The 24,264-nt window shown below is 43.6% G+C and overlaps 1 protein-coding gene across 1 annotated transcript in view; it reads right to left on the bottom strand.

Moving 5' to 3' along the window:
- The window catches only part of TMEM184B (transmembrane protein 184B), a 58,864-nt gene extending 34,965 nt beyond the window's left edge, over positions 1-23,899 (bottom strand). Inside the window, exons 1-3 of the mRNA XM_070756148.1 lie at positions 23,529-23,899; positions 12,717-12,939; positions 4,048-4,213 (exon numbers count right to left, since the gene is read on the bottom strand). Coding sequence (XP_070612249.1) covers positions 4,048-4,213; positions 12,717-12,920 — 370 coding nt within the window. The 5' untranslated portion in view covers positions 12,921-12,939; positions 23,529-23,899. The remainder of the gene's footprint in view (positions 1-4,047; positions 4,214-12,716; positions 12,940-23,528) is intronic.
- Between the last annotated feature and the right edge of the window lie 365 nt (positions 23,900-24,264).

The raw sequence follows: 24,264 nt of genomic DNA, 5'->3' as shown, positions 1-24,264 counted from the left end.
CTGGGGTCCCCGCGCGCGCGCCCGCCCACGCTACGAGCGGCATTTCACCTTCCCTCCCAGGCAAAAAGATGCCGGCATTCTGGGCTGATGGGGTCGGACTTCCCAGGCGGAAGGCGTGCCCCTCTCCCCGCATCTTTTTGCCTGGGAGGGAAAGTGAAATGCCGCTCGTAGCAGCTGCTAGAGCCGCCAGCATTTCACTTTCCCTCCCAGGCAAAAAGATGCCGGGGAGAGGAGCACGCCTTCCGCCTGGGAAGTCCGGCCCCATCATCCCAGAATGCCGGCATCTTTTTGCCTGGGAGGGAAAGTGAAATGCCGGCGGCTCTAGCAGCTGCTACGAGCGGCATTTCACTTTCCCTCCCAGGCAAAAAGATGCCGGGGAGAGGGGCACGCCTTCCGCCTGGGAAGTCCGGCCCCATCAGCCCATAATGCCGGCATCTTTTTGCCTGGGAGGGAAAGTGAAATGCTGCTTGTAGCAGCTGCTAGAGCCGCCGGCATTTCACTTTCACTTCCACCCCCTAGCCAAACGGCTTTCTTCGTGTTTAGCGCTCGAACGCCGTGCTAAACAGGAAAAAAGCCGTTTGGCTAGGGGGTGGATTCTTGCTTCTTAACTGGGAGCAGTTGCCCCCTCTCCCAAAGCGATGTTCCAAAGCGGTCTCCGGGAAGCGACCGAGGGAAAGGCAGTTGTCTGCTTTTCCTTCAGCTGGAAAGAGGAGGCAAATGCCCTGCCTTCCCCCAGCCGGTTAATCGAGCGCTTCAAGTTAACCGGCTGGGGGAGTAGCTCCCGCCCGGCTCCCTTCAGCCCCCCGGGGCTAAGCGGGCGGGGGGCGGCCGGGACCTCGCCTGTCTCCGCCGCCCGCATCGCCCCTCCGGCGGGCCGGCCTCCCCCGCCCGCCTCTGCTGCAGCCGCCGCCGCCTCCCCGACTGGCACAAAAGGGCCCCGCCCGCCCCGCCCCGAAGCTTACCTTGCGGCGGGATTCAAAGTGCTGGGGTGGGGGGTGTCACTTCGCCGGGGGGCTGAAGGGAGCCGGGCGGGGGAGGGCGGGGGCTACTCGGTTCTTCCTCAGCCGGGGGTAGCCGGAGCGCCGGCCAGGCGCTGGCGGGCGAGGCGAGGCGTGGGCTGCGGGGCGCGCCGGGCTCCAAGTTGCAGCGCTGCCTTTGTAAACCTGCCCGAACGAGGGAGGCGAGGGAGCCCCTTTGTTGGCCGGCGGCCTGGCCGGCCCTTGGCGCGCAGTGCCCGCGGGGACTGCTGCAGCGGGGCCTGCCCACTGCCTTCGCCCAGACCAGAGAGGCGTCGCTCGGCTGGGCTGGAGGCCGGGCTGAGCGGGGCTGTGTTGGGAGCCCGTGCCGTGGGAGCGGGTGGAATTTCAGACCCTCCGCCGGTTGGAGGGTTCGTGGGGTGCTAGGAAGCCACCCATGCCGGCGGCGACATTTTAAAACACCCGCGCGACTTCGCAACTGAGTCCTGAAGGCAAACGCTAAAGCGGAGCTTTCGCGTTTGCTTTCAGGAGACAGCTGGGAAGTCGCGCGGGTGTTTTAAAATGTCGCCGCCGGCCTGGGGGGCTAGACAGCACCCCCCCCAACCCCCAACCCGGGTTGGGGGGTTGCTGGCTAGCCCCCCAGACCGGCGGTGACATTTTAAAACACCCGCGCGACTTCGCAACTGAGTCCTGAAGGCAAACACTAAAGCGGAACTTCCGCGTTTGCTTTCAGGACTCAGCTGGGAAGCGGCACCGGCCCCCACGCTGCCTCTGCCCTTCGCCCGCCGTTTGCTCGCGCCGCTTCCCAGCTGGGAAGCGGTGCTGGGGTCTTACCGGCCCCCACGCTGACCCAGGGAAGCCGCCCAGCAGCTGATCTGCCCGGGGAACACCAGCGCGCGCGCGGGGACTCCCTAGCTCCGCTTCCCAGCTGGGGAGCGGAGCTGCGATGTCCCCAAGCGCGCGGGCACCGCCCGCCCGCCCACGCTGTTGCTGGGGCCGCTTCCCAGCTGGGGAGCCGAGCTGGGGTGTCCCCGCGCGTGCCGCCCGCCCGCCCACGCCGTTGCTCGCGCCGCCGCTGGGGTCTTACGGGGCAAGAGGGGGAAGACCCAGGGAAGCCTCTGCCCGGCGGGGAAACTCCACCATCTACGCATGCGTGGAAGGGCACGCATGCGCAGATGGTGGAGTTTACTTCCGGGTTGAAAACTAGCGAAATAGCCCTTTCGCGATCCTTGAGGACGCGAAACTCGAGGGTTCACTGTACTTTTAAGAAGGATTCAGTCTTTGGAACAAATTATCAGAAAGGCAGTAGGAATGATTGGAGGCTAGAGCTAGGATCCAGAAAAAGAACTGGAAAGATTTGGATATTTTTAGTTTCAACAAAAGATGATTAAAGGCGTACGATAGCATTCTTCAAGTACCGTACTTAAAAGAATACTACATACAAAAACAGATAATCCTCACTTAATGATCACTTCAGTGATAATTTAAAATTACGATGGCACTGAATGAAAAGACTTGTGTACTGTGCCCAAAGTTATGGTTGTTGCAGTGTCCTCACAGTTATGTGATTGGGATCAACACTTTGCAACCAGTTTGCACTTGCAGTTGATTGCCAAGTGCCCTGCAATTATGTCATTGCCATTTGACATCTTATCTGATAGCAGCTTCCCCAGAAAGTCAATAGGGAGGCTAAGGTTGAAATGTTGAAATTTCAGCAAAATTTTGGCACAAACTGTTTGTAGAATGTGGTGTTTGCAGTCAGATCACAGAGACAACAGGTCTCTTTCTACATGCTAGCAGGGAAAAAGTTTATCTTGAAATCCAAGCAGGATTTTGCCGCATGGGGTGTTGCAAGTCAACCTTCAGAAACCTTCCAGCTGCATGTACAATGTGATTCCACTCTGCACCCAGAGAATGTTGAAGGCCGTTTGTATCTAACTTCCCTTTCTATCATGTTCCCCCAAAATAAGACCCTGTCTTATATTTTTTTGAACCCTGAAATAAGCGCTTGGCCTTACTGCCATGCACTCTAAAGCCCAATGGGGCTTATTACACTGGTCAACACAAAAAAAGGTAATATGTTTGTGATGATTCCAAAATATTCTTAGTTTTGCTCTATCACATAAAGTTTCTGATATAGAAGCATTTTTGTTGTTATGTTATTTCTACTTTTTCAATATATGTGGTAATTACTGTTTTCTTACTGTCGCCAGTATATTTCCGATACCTTATAATAATGGTGATGCTTCATGAAAACTATACTTGCTGCAGAAAAACTATATACATTTTTGAAATCAGAACAAAAAATTATTCAGAAAAGTACAAGGTCAACTGAGATGATTCCAAAAAACTATTTTTTGTAGACCTATGTTATCAGGGAAATGTCTTATTTTGGGGAAAACAGGATACATAGTGAGAAATATCTACTTATATCTCTTTCTCTATTGTAGAATATCACAAACTTTATCTGTAAAAAATATTGGCCTTTTCTCCCAATATCCCAGCTTCAGAGAACTTCAACTCTGGAACCCAGAAATGTATTATCAATAGGTGCTGCACTCAGAGTGGGCTTATGGATATCTTAATATCTTGGTCAGAAACTGCATGTACAGTGTTCCCTCCATTTTTGCGGGTTCGAACTTCGCAAAAAGTCTATACCACGGTTTTTCAAAAATATTAATTAAAAAATACTTTACGGTTTCCCCCCCTATACCACGGGTTTTCCCGCCCGATGACATCATATGTCATCACCAACCTTTCCTCCACCTTTAATAACTTTTTTTAATAGACTTTAATAAAGAAACATGGTGAGTAATAATCTAAATGGTTGCTAAGGGAATGGGAAATTGCACTTTAGGGGTTTAAAGTGTTAAGGGATGGCTTGTGATACTGTTGATAGCCAAAAATAGTGTATTTACTTCCGCATCTCTACTTCGCGGAAATTCAACTTTCGCGGGCGGTCTCGGAACGCATCCCCAGCGAAAATCGAGGGAACACTGTACTTTCGCAGAATCAAATGTGGTTACCATTCCTTCCTTTTCCCCAGTTCCCAGGCTTTCAAACCCCTTACCTTCATAACAATCCCGTATTGTCCCAAAATAAACATAGTACTGGTCATTGGTGAAGAAAAGGAGACTGAGCCATGAGTCAACAGCATAAATAGGAACAATGAAGAGGATCCTGACAATATAACGTTGCTCATTGGGGCAACTGTAGCAGCGAAGGTGCATGTAGATCTAAATAAGAGAAAACGGAGACTGTGATCAGAATCCAATCACGGAGCAGAGAAAATTAATGCAAAACTCAACGAACTGGACACCCCAAACAAGAGTATTTTTCCCTAGCTTTCTTATATTGAAAGATAATAATTTAGCCAGATGTGTTCACTGGAAGTTGTATTTTCATTGATTATAGTTAGATTTCTGCTTTTCTTCCAGGAACTGAAGTTGACATATAACATCCTTCTATTGTTATTCTAGAAAATAACAATATTTTGAGATTAATTATGTGAGATTAATTTACAAAACTAATTAATAAACATACATGCTCCAAAATTATTTCAATTATATTCTCCAGAATACCTTTAATCTAATAAAAAAGCAACTGTCCTGCAGTTCATATAACATGAAGATGTAAATTTTATTTTCAGTGAAATTCCACAAAACAGGAAATTTGCCAATTCAATGTTACAAAAACAGCAATGAGAATTTTAATGAGATCATTTTCCATTGGGGTTAATTTTAATGTCAAAGTATACCCTTTTAATCTAATAGGATACAATCTATGATTAGTCACAAAATTCTGTCTTCTAGTAAAACATAAGGATAGTTAAGTCAATCAACTTCACTATCAGTCTAATTAGAGACAGTTTACAACCTGATCAGCCACCCTCTAAAATAAAATGCAGTTTCAATATAGTACTAAAACACAATTGCAGATTGCATACAGCAGATTATTCCCATCTTTGTGTTGTGGTGGCAATATTTTGAATCATGTGATTACCATCATAACAAGCCTATTATGGTTTTGGAAACCAAAGAAAGGAAATGCTATAACACAAACATTAAAATTGCAATAGGCATGATGAAAATGTTCAATTATTGCTTCAAACAGTTCAATCAAAACTTTGATAAAACCCTTTAATTATAACATAATTAATATAACAATATCATGCAAAATAACTGCACAGTAAATTTGTTTTGCCCGATTAAAGTTTCATTTTGTTCTCATAGACAGCCAAAAGAATTTACAAACTGGAAAACATACAAACTGGAAGCAAGTAGGGTTTTTTTTTTTTTTTTTTTGGCTTATTCCTAGCATCTGACAATCAGAAAGTACATACTGTAGTTTTACAGACTTATTTAACTATAAGATCACATTTGTAAACAATAGACGGACCCACGAATGTCTTTCAAAATGGTTAGATCAGTGCCATGACAATCTTTTGTAGCAATTCTATAACAGCAGATAGATAATGGAACAGGAATTCCCCTTTCCTGTACTCTAGAATTCCATTAAGAGTCATGTATACCTGACCCAAGAATTCTGAAGTAGACTCAAATTCTGAAGTAGAATTAACAAGATGAATAGAAGTGATAGAATTTAGTGAGGAGATGGATCCCCAGAAGGGAAGGAGTACATTCCAGAGGAATAAGTGGCAATTCGATCCAGATATCATGTGGTAAGAGCCCCTCCCTAATCATTCACATATTATACATGCAGATAGCAAAATCCTGGCAAGATGCTGTCTATAGGTGTGAAACAATAAATGACTCATCTTGTAAGAATTACTGTACCTGGGCTTGGTATTGGGCTTGAGAATAATCCAGGTTCTGAATCCTAATCCACCAGTTGATTTAATCACAGGCAGAAATTCTATAATTTATAATTACTATCTAATCACTAAAAAGCACTCAACAATATTGCTAAATGGCAGAGTTTATTTATATAAGTATAATATTGCAAAAGAGAAAGTCACATATTGTTTTTGTATTGTGTTTTATGAGTCACCTCGAGTATTCGGAGAGGGGCGGCATACAAGTCTAATTAATATTATTATTATTATTATTATTATTATTATTATTATTAATAATAATAATAATAATAATGTTTTGCATTGGTATCTGATAAAAGTCAGCAGGTAGACTTTATGGTAGAAAGGCTAAGGTGGGACAAAAGAGGATACAGTGTTCCCTCAATTTTCGCGGGGGATGCGTTCTGAGACCGCCCGCGAAAGTCGAATTTCCGCAAAGTAGAGATGCGGAAGTAAATACACTATTTTTGGCTATGAACAGTATCACAAGCCTTCCCTTAACACTTTAAACCCCTAAAGTGCAATTTCCCATTCCCTTAGCAACCATTTAGATCATTACTCACCATGTTTATTTATTAAAGTTTATTAAAAATTTTTTTATTAAAGTCGGATGAAAGTTTGGCGATGACATATGACATCATCGGGCGGGAAAAACCGTGGTATAGGGGAAAAACCCGCAAAGTATTTTTTAATTAATATTTTTGAAAAACCGTGGTATAGACTTTTTGCGAAGTTAAAACCCGCAAAAATCGAGGGATCACTGTATATCATTTCTTCTCACTGCAGTGAAATTAGTCATAGTGAGGATGTCAGATAGTATAGGAAGAAAGAATCAAACATTGCTATTTATTCCCTGTACTAAGACCAAAGGTACAAAGCAGGAAGATAATGCCAAAGGGTTGTTAAACCTTATGAATCACTGCTTTTCATCATCATCTCATCCTCCCACCTATCTCTATATAATTAAATGTACAAAATTCCTAAATTAGCTGAACATATTATCATGAGGGAAGTGCATCGCCTATATACCACAAATGATGAAGAATTCTAGAATAGCCTCTTTTTCTCTTGTATTCAAAATAAGAGCCGAGGTGGCGCAGCAAGTAGAGTGCAGTACTGTAGGCCACCAAAACTGACTGTAGATCTGTAGGTCAGCGGTTCAAATCTCATCACTGGCTCAAGGTTGACTCAGCCTTCCATACTTCCGAGGTGGGTAATATGAGGACCCGGATTGTGGGGGCAATATGCTGGCTCTGTTAAAAAGTGCTATTGCCAACATGTTGTAAGCTGCCCTGAGTCTAAGGAGAAGTGCGGCATAAAAATTGAATAAATAAATAAATAAATAAAGTAATAAAAAATGGATTGTGATTAATATAAATGTGTATATGTTTGTAGGCATGTATGTATGTATGCGTGTGTGTATATGTGTGTGTATGTATGTATGTATGTATGTGTATACACACACATAGTATATACATACAGAGAGAGAGAGAGAGAACATATGTACTGTGTTTTTCAGAGTATAAGATGCGCCTTAGTTTTGGGGGAGGAAGACAAGGAAAAAAACAAATCTGCCTTTGTCTCCCAGCAATTTGCCTCTCAGCAAACAGCACAGATGATATACACTATTTGCTGTGTATTTTTGTGCATGTGTGTCTGACCCATAGAAATAACAAAGAATTGGAGAAATGTACGTTATGGCAGTATATTAATGCCAGAAAGTTTTCTTAAATGTAATCACACTAACTCTTCCCAATTATTTAAATAGATCTACTCCAAACATGACCTAAATCAGGGTTTAGCTCACCTGCCTTATCTTCATATTAAACAGGATCACTGTTACATTTCAGGTTATACTTTTACAGATCCTGTTAAAATTGATGTGGCTTTTTGGAAGTATAGTTATTCTCTACTATTTAAAAGAAGATACGGTAGCACTGGGCTTCTTCAGATCAAGCATTTACTTTAAAAAACTTCTTCGTTTTGTTAAGTTGTCCAGAACAATAATAAAATAGTCTTTAAGAAATAAGTCTAATAATTTGAACATTATATAGGCATTTGAAGTGATTGGCTTACCTCCTTGCAGCAAACAACAAACAGCCAGTTTCAACACAGTCTGATTAGCACAAGAAAATAAAATTCTGCCTTGCCTCTCCCTGCCAGCAATTTGCCTCCACGCAGCTTTAATTTCATTTTCATTTTAGCACATGGGCTTGCCTGCAGCTTCAATCAATCAGTGAAATGTCAGGAGACAGATAATCAGTGGCTTGTGCTGCTGTTTGCTGCAAGGAGGTAAATTGCTGGGAGGCAGAGACCAAAGGTGGGGGTGGCTGGGTGGAGCTACATTTAGTATACTATATAAGATGTACCCACTTTTGGGGGTAAAAAGATGTATCTTATACTCCACAAATATGGCACATGTATTTATGTGTGTGTATATATGTGTGTGTGTTTGTGTATATACACACGCACATATATATGGACATACACACACATATAAAATAGGCATCAAAATGTCATTTTTTAAAATGTGTGCCAGTATGTTCACAGAAAAAAGTGTCAATAAAGGTTATCCTACTATATCTTATTCTATCTTATACTACTTTAACCTATCTTTGTCTCCAGGGCTGAAATGTCAGTTTGCCTCATTGTTTTAAAAGCTAAAAGAGAAAGGGTGGGGGGAGTTCCATGCTCTTTTTCAATACTTTTTTTGGCTTGACCCAAAATAAGATACTAAATGATGATCACACCTGTATATTAAGGAAAACAATGTTGGAGACAGGACCAGTTTAAAGAATTTGGAGACTTAATGCATATCATGTTTTCAGCCTTCCCACTTCTAAATTTAACATTGCAGAAGGATTACTATAATATAAATTAAAATTATGTATTTAAATTATGCATTCAATCAATTCACTTGAACTAAAAATGAAACACAGATCTCAAAGAAACCTCCTAGATATAAAATCAAAATATAAAATGTTTTCATTTTAAAACATTCAAATTCTCTTTTAAAGAATCATATTTCCACTGGCAGAGAAAAGCTGTTTATTAAAAAAACCCACTGTCCTACAATTATTGCCATGAGTTTATCAGCACTCAAAGTCAAGTTATATCACTCTGAATTACAGTGACCTACTTTCTCTTAAAAGTGCAGAGGATTTGGAACAACGCAGAAGCAGTAACCCTTCCATACTGCCAGGAAAGCTGTTCAATATAATTCAAAATCCAAGTGAGATAAAATATTTATTTATTTATTTATTTATTGGATTTGTATGCCGCCCCTCTCCCCAGACTCGGGGTGGCTAACAAGTGATAAAAAACAGCATGTATCAATCCAATACTAAACAACTAAAAAAACCCTTATTATAAAACCAAACCTACATACAAACATACCATGGGAAAATTGTAAGGCCTAGGGGGAAAGAATATCTCAGTTCCCCCATGCCTGACGGCAGAGGTGGGTTTTAAGAAGCTTACGAAAGGCAAGGAGGGTGGGGGCAATTCTAATCTCTGGGGGGAGTTGGTTCCAAAGGGCTGGGGCCACCACAGAGAAGGCTCTTCGCCTGGGTCCAGCCAAACGACATTGTTTAGTTGACGGGACCTGGAGAAGACCCACTCTGTGGAACCTAACTGGTCGCTGGGATTCGTGCATATATTTATGAGGCAATGCCTTTGCTTTAAATTGCAGATAGGACAGCTTGGGAAAGAATGCAAAACAAAGCAACATGGTAGAGGAAGAGGAGGAAAGAGAAAGATCTCGTGTTCTGGCAAGAGATCTGTGAGTACAATACAACCAGTCACTGTGCAGTAAAATCTTGCTCTGAAGATTGACCTATCAGCTTCATCTACTTACCGTAGTTGCTAAAATGGAAGCTGTTATCCAGTGGGTAGACATGGCCCTTTAAAATTCCTCTCAGCCCAGTCAAACAATTGGCTAACACAGAACTGTGCTAACCACTAGGTAGATGGGCCTGCCTTAAATCTGTACTAATTACAAGGTGCCTTCTTGTGAAAAGACTAAAAGAGGCTGGTAGTTTCACACTCTCAGACTGTTGCACAAAGAGCTGGTTCTTACAATCAATCATTTAGCAATAACAATAGCACTTAGAATTATATACCTGCTTCACAGTGCTTTACAGCCCTCTCTAAGCAGTTTAGAGTCAGCATATTGCCCCCAACAATCTGGGCCCTCATTTTACCAACCCCGGAAGGATGGAAGGCTGAGTCAACCTTGAGCCTGGTGAGATTCCAAACTGCCAAATTGCAGGCAGACAGCAGCAGAAGTAGCCTACCATACTGAATCCTAGCAGCTCACCACGTTTAATGAGAGTTACAAAGATACCATGACCTTGGAAAAAGTAACTTTCAACCTATGCTTATATCAGTGATGGCGAACCTATGACACGCGTGTCAGCACTGACACGCGAAGCCATTTTCGGTGACACGCGGCCGCCGAGAAAAGGGGAGCTTTACGGAGTGGCCAAGATGCAAATCTCCCCGCTTTCCAATTTCCCACCGACTGCAAGCAGGTACAGCAGGGCCGCTGATAGGCCGGTACTACTGGGACTGGCGTCAAGGGCCTGGCCAAACTGAAAATTGGGGGGGGGGGGGGGCGCCTGCCCCGGTTTTGGCCCGCCACCCTGTGCCGGCCCCCTGGCGCCCGCAGCAGTCATTGTGCCGCACCGTTCGCCGTAGCCTGCGCATGCCTGCGCCAGCGCACCCCAAAACGCCGCCCGCCCCGCGCATCCTTTTCCAAGGGCGCGCACGAACCAACCCCACCCCCCCCGCGCCTCTAGCCCCCTCGCGCCCCTGGCTACTCGGCGCTGCCCCCTGCCCGCCCGCTTAGCCTCTCTTTCTCCTCCGCTGCAAGAGAGGCGCGGCAGACATTCTCACAGCGGGGCCCGGCGAAGGCGATTTTCAGTGTCGGGCGCGCGGCCCGGCGCGCGCTCTCCCCATCGCCCTGCCAGCCCGCCAGGAACATTCAAAGTAAGAAAAACCTTCGCTCTTACTTTGAATGTTCTGGGCGGGCTGGCAGGGCGATGGGGAGAGCGCGCACCGGGCCGCACGCCCGACACTGAAAATTGCCTTCGCCGGCCCCCGCTGTGAGAATGCCTGCCACGCCTCTCTTGCAGCGGAGGAGAAAGAGAGGCGAAGCGGGCGGGTGGGCGGGCAGCGGCGAGTAGCCAGGGGCGCAAGGGGGCTAGAGGCGCAGGGGGGCGCCTCTAGCCCCCTCGCGCCCCTGGCTACTCGCCGCTGAATCTGACCAGTTTGGGGGGTTGCCCCCCCCCCAGGAAAGAGTTGCAGCAGGAAAGCAGCGCATATGAAAAGCGCGCTGCTTTCCCGGAAAGTCGGCTTTCCTGGCCGGCACAGGGCTTTCCCGGGCAGCTGGCTTGAGCCTTGTGCCGGTCAGCAAAGCCGCCTGCCTGCCGGAGACGTGGAGAGAAAGAAGGGAAAGCGAGGGAGGGAAAGAGGAGAGGAAAGAAGGAGGGAGGGAAGGAAGGGAGAGAAAAGTGAACGAGAGGGAGAGAGAAAGGGAGGAAGAGATAAATATAAAGGGAGGGAGGGAGAAAGAAAGGGAGAGGGAGGGGAAGAGGGGAAGGAAGGAAAAGAGAGAGAGAAAGAGAAAAAAGTGGAAGGAAGAGAGAAGGAAAGAAAGGAAGGGAGAGAGAAAAAGAGAGAGAGAAGATAGGAAGGAAGAGAGAGAGTCAGAGAGAGCAAGAAAGAAAGAGTGAGAGAGGAGAGAGGAAGGAAGAGAGTGAGAGAGAGTGAGAATGTTTTTTTCTCAAGGTGACACACCACCCGAATTATGCTCGGTTTTTTGGCGAATTTTGACACACCAAGCTCAAAAGGTTGCCCATCACTGGCTTATATGTAGGATTGTTGCATCGCCCCTATAGTCACATGACTGAAATCTGGGCAGTTGGTAACCAGATCATATTTACAATTGGTTGCAGTATTCAGTTATTACAATTTGCAAGCCTAATGGCTTATTTTTGGTAAAATCCTTAGAATCCTCATAGAGGGTCGGCATACAAATCCAATAAATAGATAGATAGATAGATAGATAGATAGATAGATAGATAGATAGATAGATAGATAGATAAATAAATAAATAAATAAGGTCCATTAGGGAACTTAATTCTTTTGTGGTGATTTCCTTAATGACTGGTGTAAAACTGTCATAAATTGGCTCCAACTTGACTTACATCTACAACAATTTACAACAGAAATTCCAGACCCAAATGTGTTCGTAAGCCAAGGACTACCTGTAGTCTTCAGAGAAGGGCAGCATACAAATCTAATAAATAATAACAATAACATCAATAATAACAATAATAATAACAATATTTATTTATTTATTTATTTATTCATTCATTCATTCAAATTTATGCCGCCCTTCTCCTTAGACTCATGGCGGCTTACACCATGTTAGCAATAGCACTTTTTTAACAGAGCTAGGCTATTGCCCCCACAATTCGGGTCCTCAATTTACCCACCTGGGAAGGATGGAAGGCTGAGTCAACCTTGAGTCGGTGGTGAGATTTGAACCGCTGACCTGCAGATCTACAGTCAGCTTCAGTGGCCTGCAGTACAGCACCCTACCTGCTGTGTCACTCTGGCTCATAACAACAACAGCAACAATAATAATAATTTGCCCCAAAATGGAGGGTGGGGTGGTGGCGGTGTAAACAGAGTATCTGTTTACACACACACTACTCGCCACCTCCATTTGTCCTGGAGCCTAATGCAATTACATATATTGTACCCCCTTATTACAGTCTCAGTGGAAGATTGCTTATATACAAAACAGCAGTGCTCATAGCTGAAAGGAAACTGGGATATGTTAATGGAAACAAGCTCCTTCTCTACTAGATGATGAAGTTGATGGAGAGCAATTCAACATGTTAAATTGTTTGTTTTACCTGGTGGCAGGTGATCAGCACAGCTGTCCATACAAAGAAACCTGAGATGGCCTGGGCAGCTGTTGTCATTAGGAATATTGGCTGCTCCACTGCAGTGAGGCTGCCATCCTCAGGCATCCTGGATAAATTAGGGGCTGTGGCAGGGGTGCTGGTAAGGGATTCTGACTCAGGCACTGACATGGCTCCAGTTGCTACAATCATCATTATTTTTTGTTGTTCAAACCTGTAGGAAAATGGAAAGAGGAGGGGGAAAAAATCAGCAGAATGACATGAAATAACATACACATAATCTAAAAATACCGGGACAAAACGTCATGAATTTTGGAAAGAAAATTGCCTTCAATGCTAAAGATAGAGGAAATAGTTGATACAACCTATTTATGCATGCTTATCCTTGTGTTTAAATAAAACACAGAACGACAGAAGAGACAAAAATGTAGAAATGTAATGTGCATTATTTGTTTAAACTCAATCTATAAAATATTGACCTGCGCGCTGCTCAGAACTAGCTTCAATTTATGTGGCTTATAAACACAGTAAATAACTAAATAAACAAATGCATAAATCCATTTCTAAAATTGATACAACCTTCCCTCCAAAAAAGAAACAGTGCAACATATACAGTAAATGTGATTATGATGTGATCATATAGCATCTAAACAAACTACCGTAGATGCTTTTACATCTATAGCATGTAGTAATCTCTAGTCATTTTTAAAAATGATATAAAGTTGATATTTGACAGACTTCGCTAGAGATTAGCCTTATAAGACAAGTATGTGTGTAATCAGCAAACAAGCTATTAAAATATCCTTAGGTAGTTATTATATTTTCTTCAATAACATTAGCCTGTTGACTTTTATTCTGGAAAAAATAACGTTAAAATCCAGCAAAGCAATTCACTTTTAGAAACCTGAAATTAAATTCTATAATACTGATAGGTCTTGACTTACAATCACTATTAGCCATGGAATTTCTATCCCTAAGGTATGTGGTTTGTTAAGTGAGCCGCACCCAATTTTAAAACCTTTTTTTCACAGCCATTAGACAAATCGTTAGGAGAATTTTGCTTCTCCCATTGACTTGTTTGTCAGAAGCTAGTTGGGAAGGTCACAGATGACAGTGACTTGCCCCCAGGATGCTCCAGCTATCATAAACACATGCTAGGGTGCCAAGTGCCTGAATCCCATGACTGCAGGAACGCTGCAACAATGCGAAGAGTGGTTGGAAATAACTTTTATCAGCACTGTCGTATCTTTAAATTCTGATTAAACAAATGGTGTCCGGGGCTATGTATGATCATAATTGGGACCAGAACTCCATTATTAAGTTGTTATTATTATTATTATTAATTATTATTATTATTATTAATTATTATTATTATTATTAATTAGATTTGTATGCCGCCCCTCTCCGTAGACTTATGCAATTATTAAGTGAAACTTGCTCAATTTTACAATTTTTGTTTTGTGATGGTCTTATCAAATACAGGGTGTCCAGGGGGAAAGCATTTTGAAATTCCCTGATATTTCCCTGACATTTTCCTGTAACTTGTGAACTAGCTAAGGCGCGGTCGGTCATAGATCACATCATACCAAATGGCTAAGTCGTGGAGAAATATCGGTAGCTGAGGAAGCAAGTTGTTGCCACAGTTATGCTCATTTTTGCTTAACTTTGTCAGGGAGCACCGCGGTTTTTTTTAACATGATTTTTCCCTGACTTTTAAACATTTTAATAGTTTCCCCCCCCCTGATTTATACCGTTTTTCTCACCAATTCCCTGATATTTCCGGAAACGACAATTTCCCTGATAATTCCCTGTTTTCCCTGTTTTCCAGGTTTGCTGGACACCCTGCAAACAGCAATTAAAGCAAATCTGACTGCAGTTGTTAAATTAGTAATATAGTTAAGTGAATCAGGCTTCCCTATTGACATTGGTTGCCAGAAGGTTGCCAAAGGGGATCACAGTACATTACAACTATCGTAAATATGAAACAGTTGCCAAGCAGCTGGATTTTGATCATGTGACCATGGGGATGCGCAACATTTCTAAGTGTGAAAAAACAGTGATGTCGCTATTTTCAGTGCCATTTGTAACCTCAAACAGTTACTAAACTAATACTGTAGAGCAGCGGTCCCCAAACTACGGCCCGGGGGCCACATGCGGCCTGCTGAGGCCATTTATCCGGCCCGCAGATGAGTGATACAACACAGTGTTCCATCTAATTTTCTATGATTAAAATGCGGTATTTTGTTAGTAACTAATATCAATCATCAAAAAAGTTGCAAAAGTTTGTTTTCCTAATTTTGTCATCTAGTTACATTCATTTGCTTTTAATTAAATTCCCTCCTTAATGTTCCTTCAAAAAGTACACCAATTATATTTCTAACTTATTAACCATTATGCCAAAGTTCTTCCTTCTTTCTTTATACATTTTTATATAAGTCAAGAAAACCTACAATCAGATGTTAACAAACGAAAATAAAAAACAAAACATAAACATATATGAATTTCAGACTTCTTCCCCCCCCTCTAAATAATACATTCCCATTTTGTTTTTTACTTTGAAATAAGGTATATGCAATGTGCATAGGGATTTGTTCATAGTTTTTTTTTATAGTCCGGCCCTCCAACAGTCTGAGGGACAGTGAACTGGCCCCCTGTGTAAAAAGTTTGGGGATCCCTGCTGTAGAGTTTTGATTATACGACATAAATGGATGGGCTGATGGTCGGATAGCTGAAATGGCGGATAACCCAGACTCTACTGTATGTGGCCTTGACCTGACTCAAAATCAAGGCAGGAGAAAAATAAATAAAAATAAATAGGCCCCGGCTCCTGCAAACTACCAAAAACGAATGGGTATTCCGTCCACCCCTCGCACGCTCTTTCCTTCCCTCCTCCGCTTGTTGAAGCCACTGCCGCAGCCAGCACGAACATTTCCTGCTGGCGGGGTCCCTACTGCCCTCTGCTTTGCTCCTCACAGCTCGCCCACCTGCCCACCTGAGCCTTGCAGCAACCTGCGCCTCCTCCGCCCTGGCTTCTCTCAGCGTAATTCTCCTGTCTGGAAGATGAGAGAAGATGAACACATTTTCAAGCTTTCCTCTCCTCTCGCCACACACCCCGCTTCGTTCCCAAAGCTCCTCCTCTCCTTACAAGCTGGACTTTTTTTTTCAGAAAGGGGGTCATATTTCAGCAAGTTTTCTAGGAAAACCCATGTTACACCAACACTCTGCAGTCTGCATTGGTTGCCGATCAATTTCCGGTCACAATTCAAAGTGTTGGTTATAACCTATAAAGCCCTTCATGGCATCGGACCAGAATATCTCCGGGACTGCCTTCTGCCGCACGAATCCCAGCGACCGGTTGGGTCCCACAGAGTTGGCCTTCTCCGGGTCCCGTCGACTAAGCAATGTCGTTTGGCGGGACCCAGGAGAAGAGCCTTCTCTGTGGCGGCCCCGACCCTCTGGAACCAGCTCCCCCCAGATATCAGAGTTGCCCCTACCCTCCTTGCCTTTCGCAAGCTCCTTAAAACCCACCTCTGTTGTCAGGCATGGGGGAATTGAAATTTCCCTTCCCCCTAGGCTTATAGAATTTATACATAGTATGTTTGTATGTATGAGTGGTTCTTTAAATTGGGGTTTTTTAGATTATTTTTAATATTAGATTTGTTTACATTGTCTTTTTATTGTTGTTAGCTGCCTCGAGTCTTCGGAGAGGGGCGGCATACAAATCTAATAAATAAAAAAATAAAAAAAAATAAAATCACCTGAGTAATGGGGGGGGGGGGGAGTGAGAGGAAGGGGAGGATTTCTTCCAAACAGAATAGAGTCCTGAGATTTGCTTGTTGATTTTTTTGTATGTCATGGCAAGTCCAATATGCCCCCCCCAAAGAAGGAAATAAAATTCTTGCCTGTTTCTGATTAGCTGAAGAGGAAAATTGCATTTTTTCTCTGTCACGGCTGCCATGTTTGGGGGCGTGTCTGGGAGGGTGCAGAAATGCCTATAGCCACGCCCCCAAGCAGCCACGACGTCGGATGATCCAGAATGTCGGATATCCGAAGGACGTATAACCGAGACTCTACTGTAGTTGTAAGTCAAGGACTAGCTGTATAGAATCTATACTGGGATAGATGTAACACTGTGTTTCCCCGAAAATAAGACCCTGTCTAATATTTTTTTTGAATCCTGAAATAAGCGCTTGGCCTTATTGTCATGGACTCAAAAACCCGATTAAGCTTATTATCAGGGGATGTCTTATTTTGTAGGGAAAACAGGGTTGTTGTTTTTGAGTGAGTGGAGGATCTATTTATGCAGTGCTGAATGGCAGAGAAAATTGACTTTTCTTTTCTATCTGAACAGGAGGCTTATAAAACTTTTATTTTTCAATTCTTGATTGCCTATAACTAAAGACATAATAATAAATGTTTTAATCTTGTGGTTTATTTCCTACTAACTACTACAACATGCTTTATTGTTGATAAATAATCTGTGTAACTAGAACTAGACAATTTGATTATTCAAAATAACCTCAGATGCAAATTCATTTACTTGATCCATCTCAAACATAACTGGATATTATTTGGAAGAATTAGACGGGGGGAACTATGCCCATTTCCATTCTGACTTGATCAGTTTATGAAACTGAATTTCTACTTTCAGCATCCAGTTTTTGTTTCATTTCTTCTTAATTATATGAATACAGATTGCCATGATGATGGTAGGAAACAGACACACCCTACAGTAGCCTTTGTCTGATATATTCAAAGGAAAAGTAGTAAGTTCTAACTAGACTACTCCCTTTTGACTTATTTCCTGTCTCTTTCCAAAAAAAGAATGTCTTGACTATACCACATACATATATTTTACAACCTACCCACCCCCCAACACATGCACCAAAGAAAAATAGAAATTAATAAAGGAGAAAAACTCTCAAAAATAATTTGATGGTAAAAGGTTTTCAGTGTTGATCTTCCTAACATTTAAAATAGAAGTACTGTAATAATAATATAAATGTTATGATTGTAAACAATTGTAAATGTAATAATGATAATAAAATATTTTGATTTGATTGCATACAGAACAGTGAAAGAAAGTTAAAACAAAGAAATAATATGGGTGGACTGGGCTAATTCAAATAAAAGAAAGTTAGACCGGTGTGTTTAGGAGCAGATATAAGTTGAAAAGCAATGTTATATGCTTAAATTTTCAATATGTGCACTACTAAATTAAAGATCTTTATATAGAAGATGAGCCTTCTATGCAAGAAACGAAATATATGAACTGCTGCAGAACATAATAGCTGGAAACATGCCTTAAGAGTACAGTAGTCCCTCGCTATACCGCGCTTCACCTACTGCGGCTTCACTTCATCGCGGGTTCCTGAGGAAGTCGATCGGCAGATTTAAACAGCCCGCCGAACTCGATCGGCAGGTTTTTTTTAAAAAAAATATATCTAAAATTGTAAATACTGTATTTAAATACTGTATCTAAAATAAATACTGTGTGGGAAGGGTTTATAAACACTTAAAACAATGAAAACTTACCAAACAATTACAATATAAATACTTAAATAAGTACTATCAGTCGATAAATTCCCCATCACGGATTTCACCTATCGCGGCCAGGTCTGGAACGTAACACCAGCGATAGGTGAGGGACTACTGTATTTCAGATAGTCTCAACTTATGACTTATTCGTTTAAGAATAGTTTGAAGTTATGATGGCCTCAGAAAAGTGACAGCCTGTACTTGATTTGCATTTGTATGACTGTCATACTGCCAGCTAGCATTTACCATAGTTGCAATGTCCTGTGGTCAGGTGATCACAATTTACAACCTTTTGTAATAATTCTCACATCACTGTCAAACTATTCACTAAGGCTGAATTACTATTACTATTAGTCTTCTCCTCGTTCCTATCATTCATCTCCTCCTACTTATGACTGTAACTTGTTGCTTATATCCTTACAATTTATATTAACATTTATTATTTCCTGATTGCTGATTTGTACCCTATGACAATCACACATGATTCTTGACAAATGTATCTTTTCTTTTATGTACACTGAGAGCATATGCACCAATGACAAATTCCTTATGTGTCCAATCACACTTGGTCAAGAAAGAATTCTATTCTGTTCTGTTCTTCCCAGCTGGCTTCCAACAAATCAATTCAGGAAGCCAGATTTGATGCAGTAAAAATGGTCATAAAACCATGTCCAAGCACATGATGCCTTGCTTCACAACTGCATCATTTAGTGACTGATATTCTGGTCCAGATTCTGATTGTAAATTGAGCTCTACCTGTAAAACTTCTGCCACTGCTATTTCTGTAACAGCTTCATATATAATAGTTTTCATCATAAAAGCCCTTAACCTGCAATACAGTGATCTCTCGGTTAGCGCGGGGGTTACGTTCCAAGACCTCCCGCGCTAACCGATTTCCGCGTTATATTGGATGCGGAAGTAAAACCACCATCTGCGCATGTGCGCCATTTTTTTCATGGCCGCACATGCGCAGATGGTGGAGTTTGCGTGTGGGCGGCGGGGAAGACCAAGGGAAGATTCCTTCAGCCGCCCAACAGCTGATCTGCTCCGCAGCACGGAAGCAGCGAGGAGCCGAAGATGGGGTAAAGGCAAAGGGGAAACCCCATCTTCGGCTCCTCGCTGCTGCCGCGCTGCGGAGCGGATCAGGTGTTGGGCGGCTGAAGGAACCTTCCCTTGGTCTTGCCGCTTGCCGCTTGCCAGTCCACACACGCCCCCCTGGATGAGCCGGCCACAGGGGCGAGGGGTGGGGATGAAGGGGCAGGACTTCCCGGGCGGAAGGCATGCTCGGCTCTGCCGCTCCAGCCGCTTTCGGCCGAGCCTCCCCGGCCAAGCAGCCAGGGAAGTCGAGCCAGGCGTGGCGGCGGCAGCGCTGCTTCTCCGGTCGCCCGGTCCTCTCCTGCCTCCTGCGCCAATGTTCCCCGCTGCGACGGAAGGCAGTCGCTTGGCTAGGGAGGCTCGGCCGAAAGCGGCTGGAGCGGCAGAGCCGAGCACGCCTTCCGCCCGGGAAGTCCTGCCCCTTCATCCCCACCCCTCGCCCCTGTGGTCGGCGGGGATGAAAGGGCAGGACTCCCTGGGTGGAAGGCGTGCTCGGCTCTGCCGCTCCAGCCGCTTTCGGCCGAGCCTCCCTAGCCAAGCGACTGCCTTCCGTCGCAGCGGGGAACATCGGCGCAGGAGGCAGGAGAGGACCGGGCGACCGGAGAAGCAGATCTGCCGCCGCCACGCCTGGCTCGACTTCCCTGGCTGCTTGGCCGGGGAGGCTCGGCCGAAAGCGACTGGAGCGGCAGAGCCGAGCACGCCTTCCACCCAGCGATTGTTCCGCTGCCGCCAGCATGGCCTGGCTGGCAGCAGAAGATGTAACGGAGCCCACGGGGGATTCGCCTTCCTCCCACCCGCAGCCGAGACTGATTGTGGGCTCCTTCGCAACCTCGGAGAGCTTCCGGGGCATGAAAGCTCACGAAAACCAGGAAGCTCTCCGAGGTTGCGAAGGAGCCCACGATCAGTCGGCTGCCAGCGGGAGGAAAGCGAATGCCACGGGGCTGGGCTCGGCTCCCCCCTCGGCTCCCCCCCTTACCAGCCCCGCCGCGGAAGGCTCCATTCTGTTCCCTGCCGGCCCGATTGAGCGGCCGGCGGTCTCCATTCAGGGAACAGAATAAAAAAAAATTTATTTTTTAATATTTTTTTTTTAAATAATATTTTAATATTTTATTTTTTAAATAATATTTTTTGAAAAACCGCGTTGCAGCGTTTCGCGCTAATCGAGAACGCGCAAGTCGAGGGACCACTGTATATGACTAAGGCTGAATGTTACTGTATAAAGTGAGTAACAATATATTAACTAATATACATGGTTAAAAGAATATTGTACAGCAGATAGGATTTGCTTTTTAATTCACCCCTCCCCTATTTGCTTCCAGTAAATTGCATCCCACAGGGGTGATTAAAATGATCACCATGCTGCATTGTCTTCATGTTCTTACTCCCTGGGCACAAGCTAATCCATTGCCTTCTCATTCAGCATTTGCATTGACAAACAAAACTAACCTGCAATGAATACTTTTGCTGTTGCTAGTTTGTCTTTTTAAGAAAAATGAAACTCTAAGTCAGAAAAACTTGAGTCAAATTACATCAGACAGTAATATTCTAATTAAAACATACAATACAGCTTTGATAAGTTGACAATATGACTGCAAAGCGGTGCTATTCTTTCAGAAAGTAATCTGCCACATACTATAGAAAATTGTTATTTGCAAGTTCCATCCTATCTTAAAAGTTGCTTTTTAAAAAGTGTAAGAGTTATATATTAGTTTTTAAAGACTCCCAAAGAGTTAAACAGGATTAATTATCTTGATAAAAATCTAATTGTAATCCTAAATATAATTCTTCAAAAACAAATTAGGAAGGAATAAAGTAATTTTAAAAATAAGTTAAATACTTAAATTCTGTCTTCATTAGTTCATTATTGTCCTCTTTCTCCTTGACATCTATGATACCCCTGGCAGCAATTTTAAGGAATTGCTGCTGTCAATCATTAGAGTTTGCTTCTAAGATATAAAAAGTAGCTGATCACTATATAAAGTAATATAAAGTAGTATCTATTTACTCTTTTCAGAAGACTGACTTACATTTAGCTGATAATGAAAATTTTAAAAGTGAAGATATATTGCTGAGCTACGAAGTATGAAGGATATTATGTACTGTGTACACAATACTTCACATAATCAAAAGATTTCTACTTAGTAAGAATAACCCTTTCTGTATTTTGAAATATGCGGTGGTGAATTCAAAGTATGTCAGGATTCCCATTGTCAAGCAACAGAAAATAATCACACTGAAACTGTAGAGGATGACAAAGGTAGGAGGTTCAACAAGTGGAAAGACTGGAGAAAGAGATCTTCTAAATTAGCATGCTTAACTTATATAAACATTCTACTTTTTTTTTTAAATGACCCTACAGTATTTGCATGCATGTTCTCAGATGGAAAGACCAAAGTTATGTCCTATATGACGTGTACATAGTTATTCAGGTAATCACATAAGACATCGAGTAACATGGCACTAAATGTACTATTTTTCCTTGTTTCACTGTGCATAGTATCATTTAACCCCACACAATGTACTTAAGAACCATGCTGCACCTCTGATAAATCATGTATTATAATTGTTTTAAGTACACTAAAAAAACCTGAGCTGTCAATGTATATAGGTACAAGTAGTCCGCAACTTACAGCAGTTCGCTTAGTTAGTTCAGTTAAAATGACACTTTAACAAGTGACCTATGACCATTTTTCACACTTATAACTGTTGCAGCATCCCAAAGGTCACATGACTTCTATTCAGATGCTTGACAACTGACTCACATTTATGATGGTTGTAATATGGGGAGGTGTCATGTGATCATGTTTTACAACCTTCTGATCAGCAAAATCAATTAGCAAAACCAGATTCGCTTAGCAACCGTGTTAATAATTTTAAAATTGCAGCAATCCGCTAAACAAATGAATAGCATAGAATTCTTTATTGGCCAAGTATGATTGGACACACAAGGAATTTGTCTTTGGCGCATATGCATAAAAGAAAAGATACATTTGTCAAGAATCATGAGGTACAACACTTAATGATCATCCTAGGAGTCAAATAGAAGTGAAGAAACAATCAATATTAATTTAAAAATTAATAAAAATGGGCAAGCCAAGTTGAAAAAAATGGGACAAAACTTACTTTAAAAATTTCTCACTTAGCAACCTAAATCCTTAGCCGAAACACGGTCATAAGTTGAGGTCTACCTATAACACTCATTCTCTATTATCAGAGTCCAAACTCCGGACCATGATAAAATTGAATGGGTCCAAAGACAGGATACAAAAATTGTGAAAGGTCTTAAGCATAAAACCTATCAGGAAAGACTTAATGAACTCAATCTGTATAGTCTGGAACAGTGTTTCCCAACTTTGGCAACTTGGAGATATTTGGACTTCAACTCCCAGAATCCTGGCTGGGGAATTCTGGGAGTTGAAGTCCAAATATCTTCAAGTTGCCAAGGTTGGGAAACACTGGTCTGGAGGACAGAAGGGAAAGGGGAGACATGATCGAAACATTTTAAATAGGTTAAAGGGTTAAATAAGGTTCAGGAGAGAAGTGTTTTTAATAGGAAAGTGAACACAAGAACAAGGGGGCACAATCAGAGGTTAGTTGAGGGAAAGATCAGAAGCAACATGAGAAAATATTATTTGACTGAAAGAGTAGATGCTTGCAACAAACTTCCAGCAGATGTGGTTGGTAAATCCACAGTAACTGCATTTAAACATGCCTGGGATAAGCCCATATCCATCCTAAGATAAAACACAGGAAATATTATAAGGGCAGACAAGATGGACCAGGAGGCCTTTTTCTGCCATAAATCTTCTATGTTTCTATGTGTTGCTGATGGATAACTCCAAAGATGCCACGTTGACTCCCCCTTAAACCTAGACTGTGCCTACTCACCACCCACAGCTATGTCTGCTACTGCTCCGCACAAGTGGGCAACACCAAGGTGTATCCCCATCCTCCTGCGCCATCAATCCCGGGCAGGAGTTTGCTGCCGTTGCCTTTTCACATCGTACTCACTCGCTCGCCGCCAGATGCCCGTCAACCCCGCGCCAAGTGGCAGGCAACTAATCCCCCACCCGACCCGGCCACCGCTTTGCCGCTACACGTCCATCATCTTCAGCAACCGATCCCTCCTCCCCATCCCTCCCTCCCTCCGCTTGCCCGCTGTGCCCTCACCGCCACGAGGCACTGCAAACACCAGCCGCCCGGTAGCCGCCGCCGCCGCCGCTCCCCTTCCCTTCTCTGCCAGGGAAACCAACCCGACCCTCCGGGGCTCAAGGGGACGGGCCAAGGGGAAAGGCCCTCAGGACCCCATGGCCGGCCCGAGGCTTCCTCGGTCCAGTTGCGCGGCTTCGCGGGCTGCTCTCCGTGTCCCCGTCGCGGAGCCACTTGTGAATCCTCCGCTGGGGCTCCCCGCCTCGGCCCTAACGGGTTTGGAAGAAGGAAAAAAATTGCACAGACGGAGAGGCAAGGTTCTACTGCGCGGGCGCGAAGGCTTCTAGCTTCCCTTTTCCAGCGCCTCCTCGTTCATTGCTCCCCTCCCGCCCGAGAGGGAGAGGGAGGAGCCACCGGCGGGTGACGTAACCAGCGGCCTCTCAGGAGATGGCGCCGTCTTCTCCTCCTTCTCCCCCCCTCCCCCATTTCCCACCGGCCTTCGGAGAGAGATTCTCCTGCGGGCCTCAGCGGGGCAGACGCGGCTGCTGAAAAATGCGGTGGCGTGTTTGTTTTCTTTCCCCCCCCTCGCTATCCATCTTTTCTTTTTTAAAAATACAGTACTGTATACTGTACTGTATATTTATTGAATATTTACATTTAAAGCAACAGAAATAAAGACGAATGAAAACAGACAAACGAAAACATAACATACAAAAGGCATACAACTTTATAATATGTAGGTCACTATGGTATCAGA

Source organism: Erythrolamprus reginae, chromosome 6 (genome assembly GCF_031021105.1).
Source record: "Erythrolamprus reginae isolate rEryReg1 chromosome 6, rEryReg1.hap1, whole genome shotgun sequence".
In the NCBI taxonomy this organism is placed as follows: Eukaryota; Metazoa; Chordata; class Lepidosauria; order Squamata; family Dipsadidae; genus Erythrolamprus; species Erythrolamprus reginae.
This window is presented reverse-complemented; position numbering and strand designations above follow the sequence as displayed.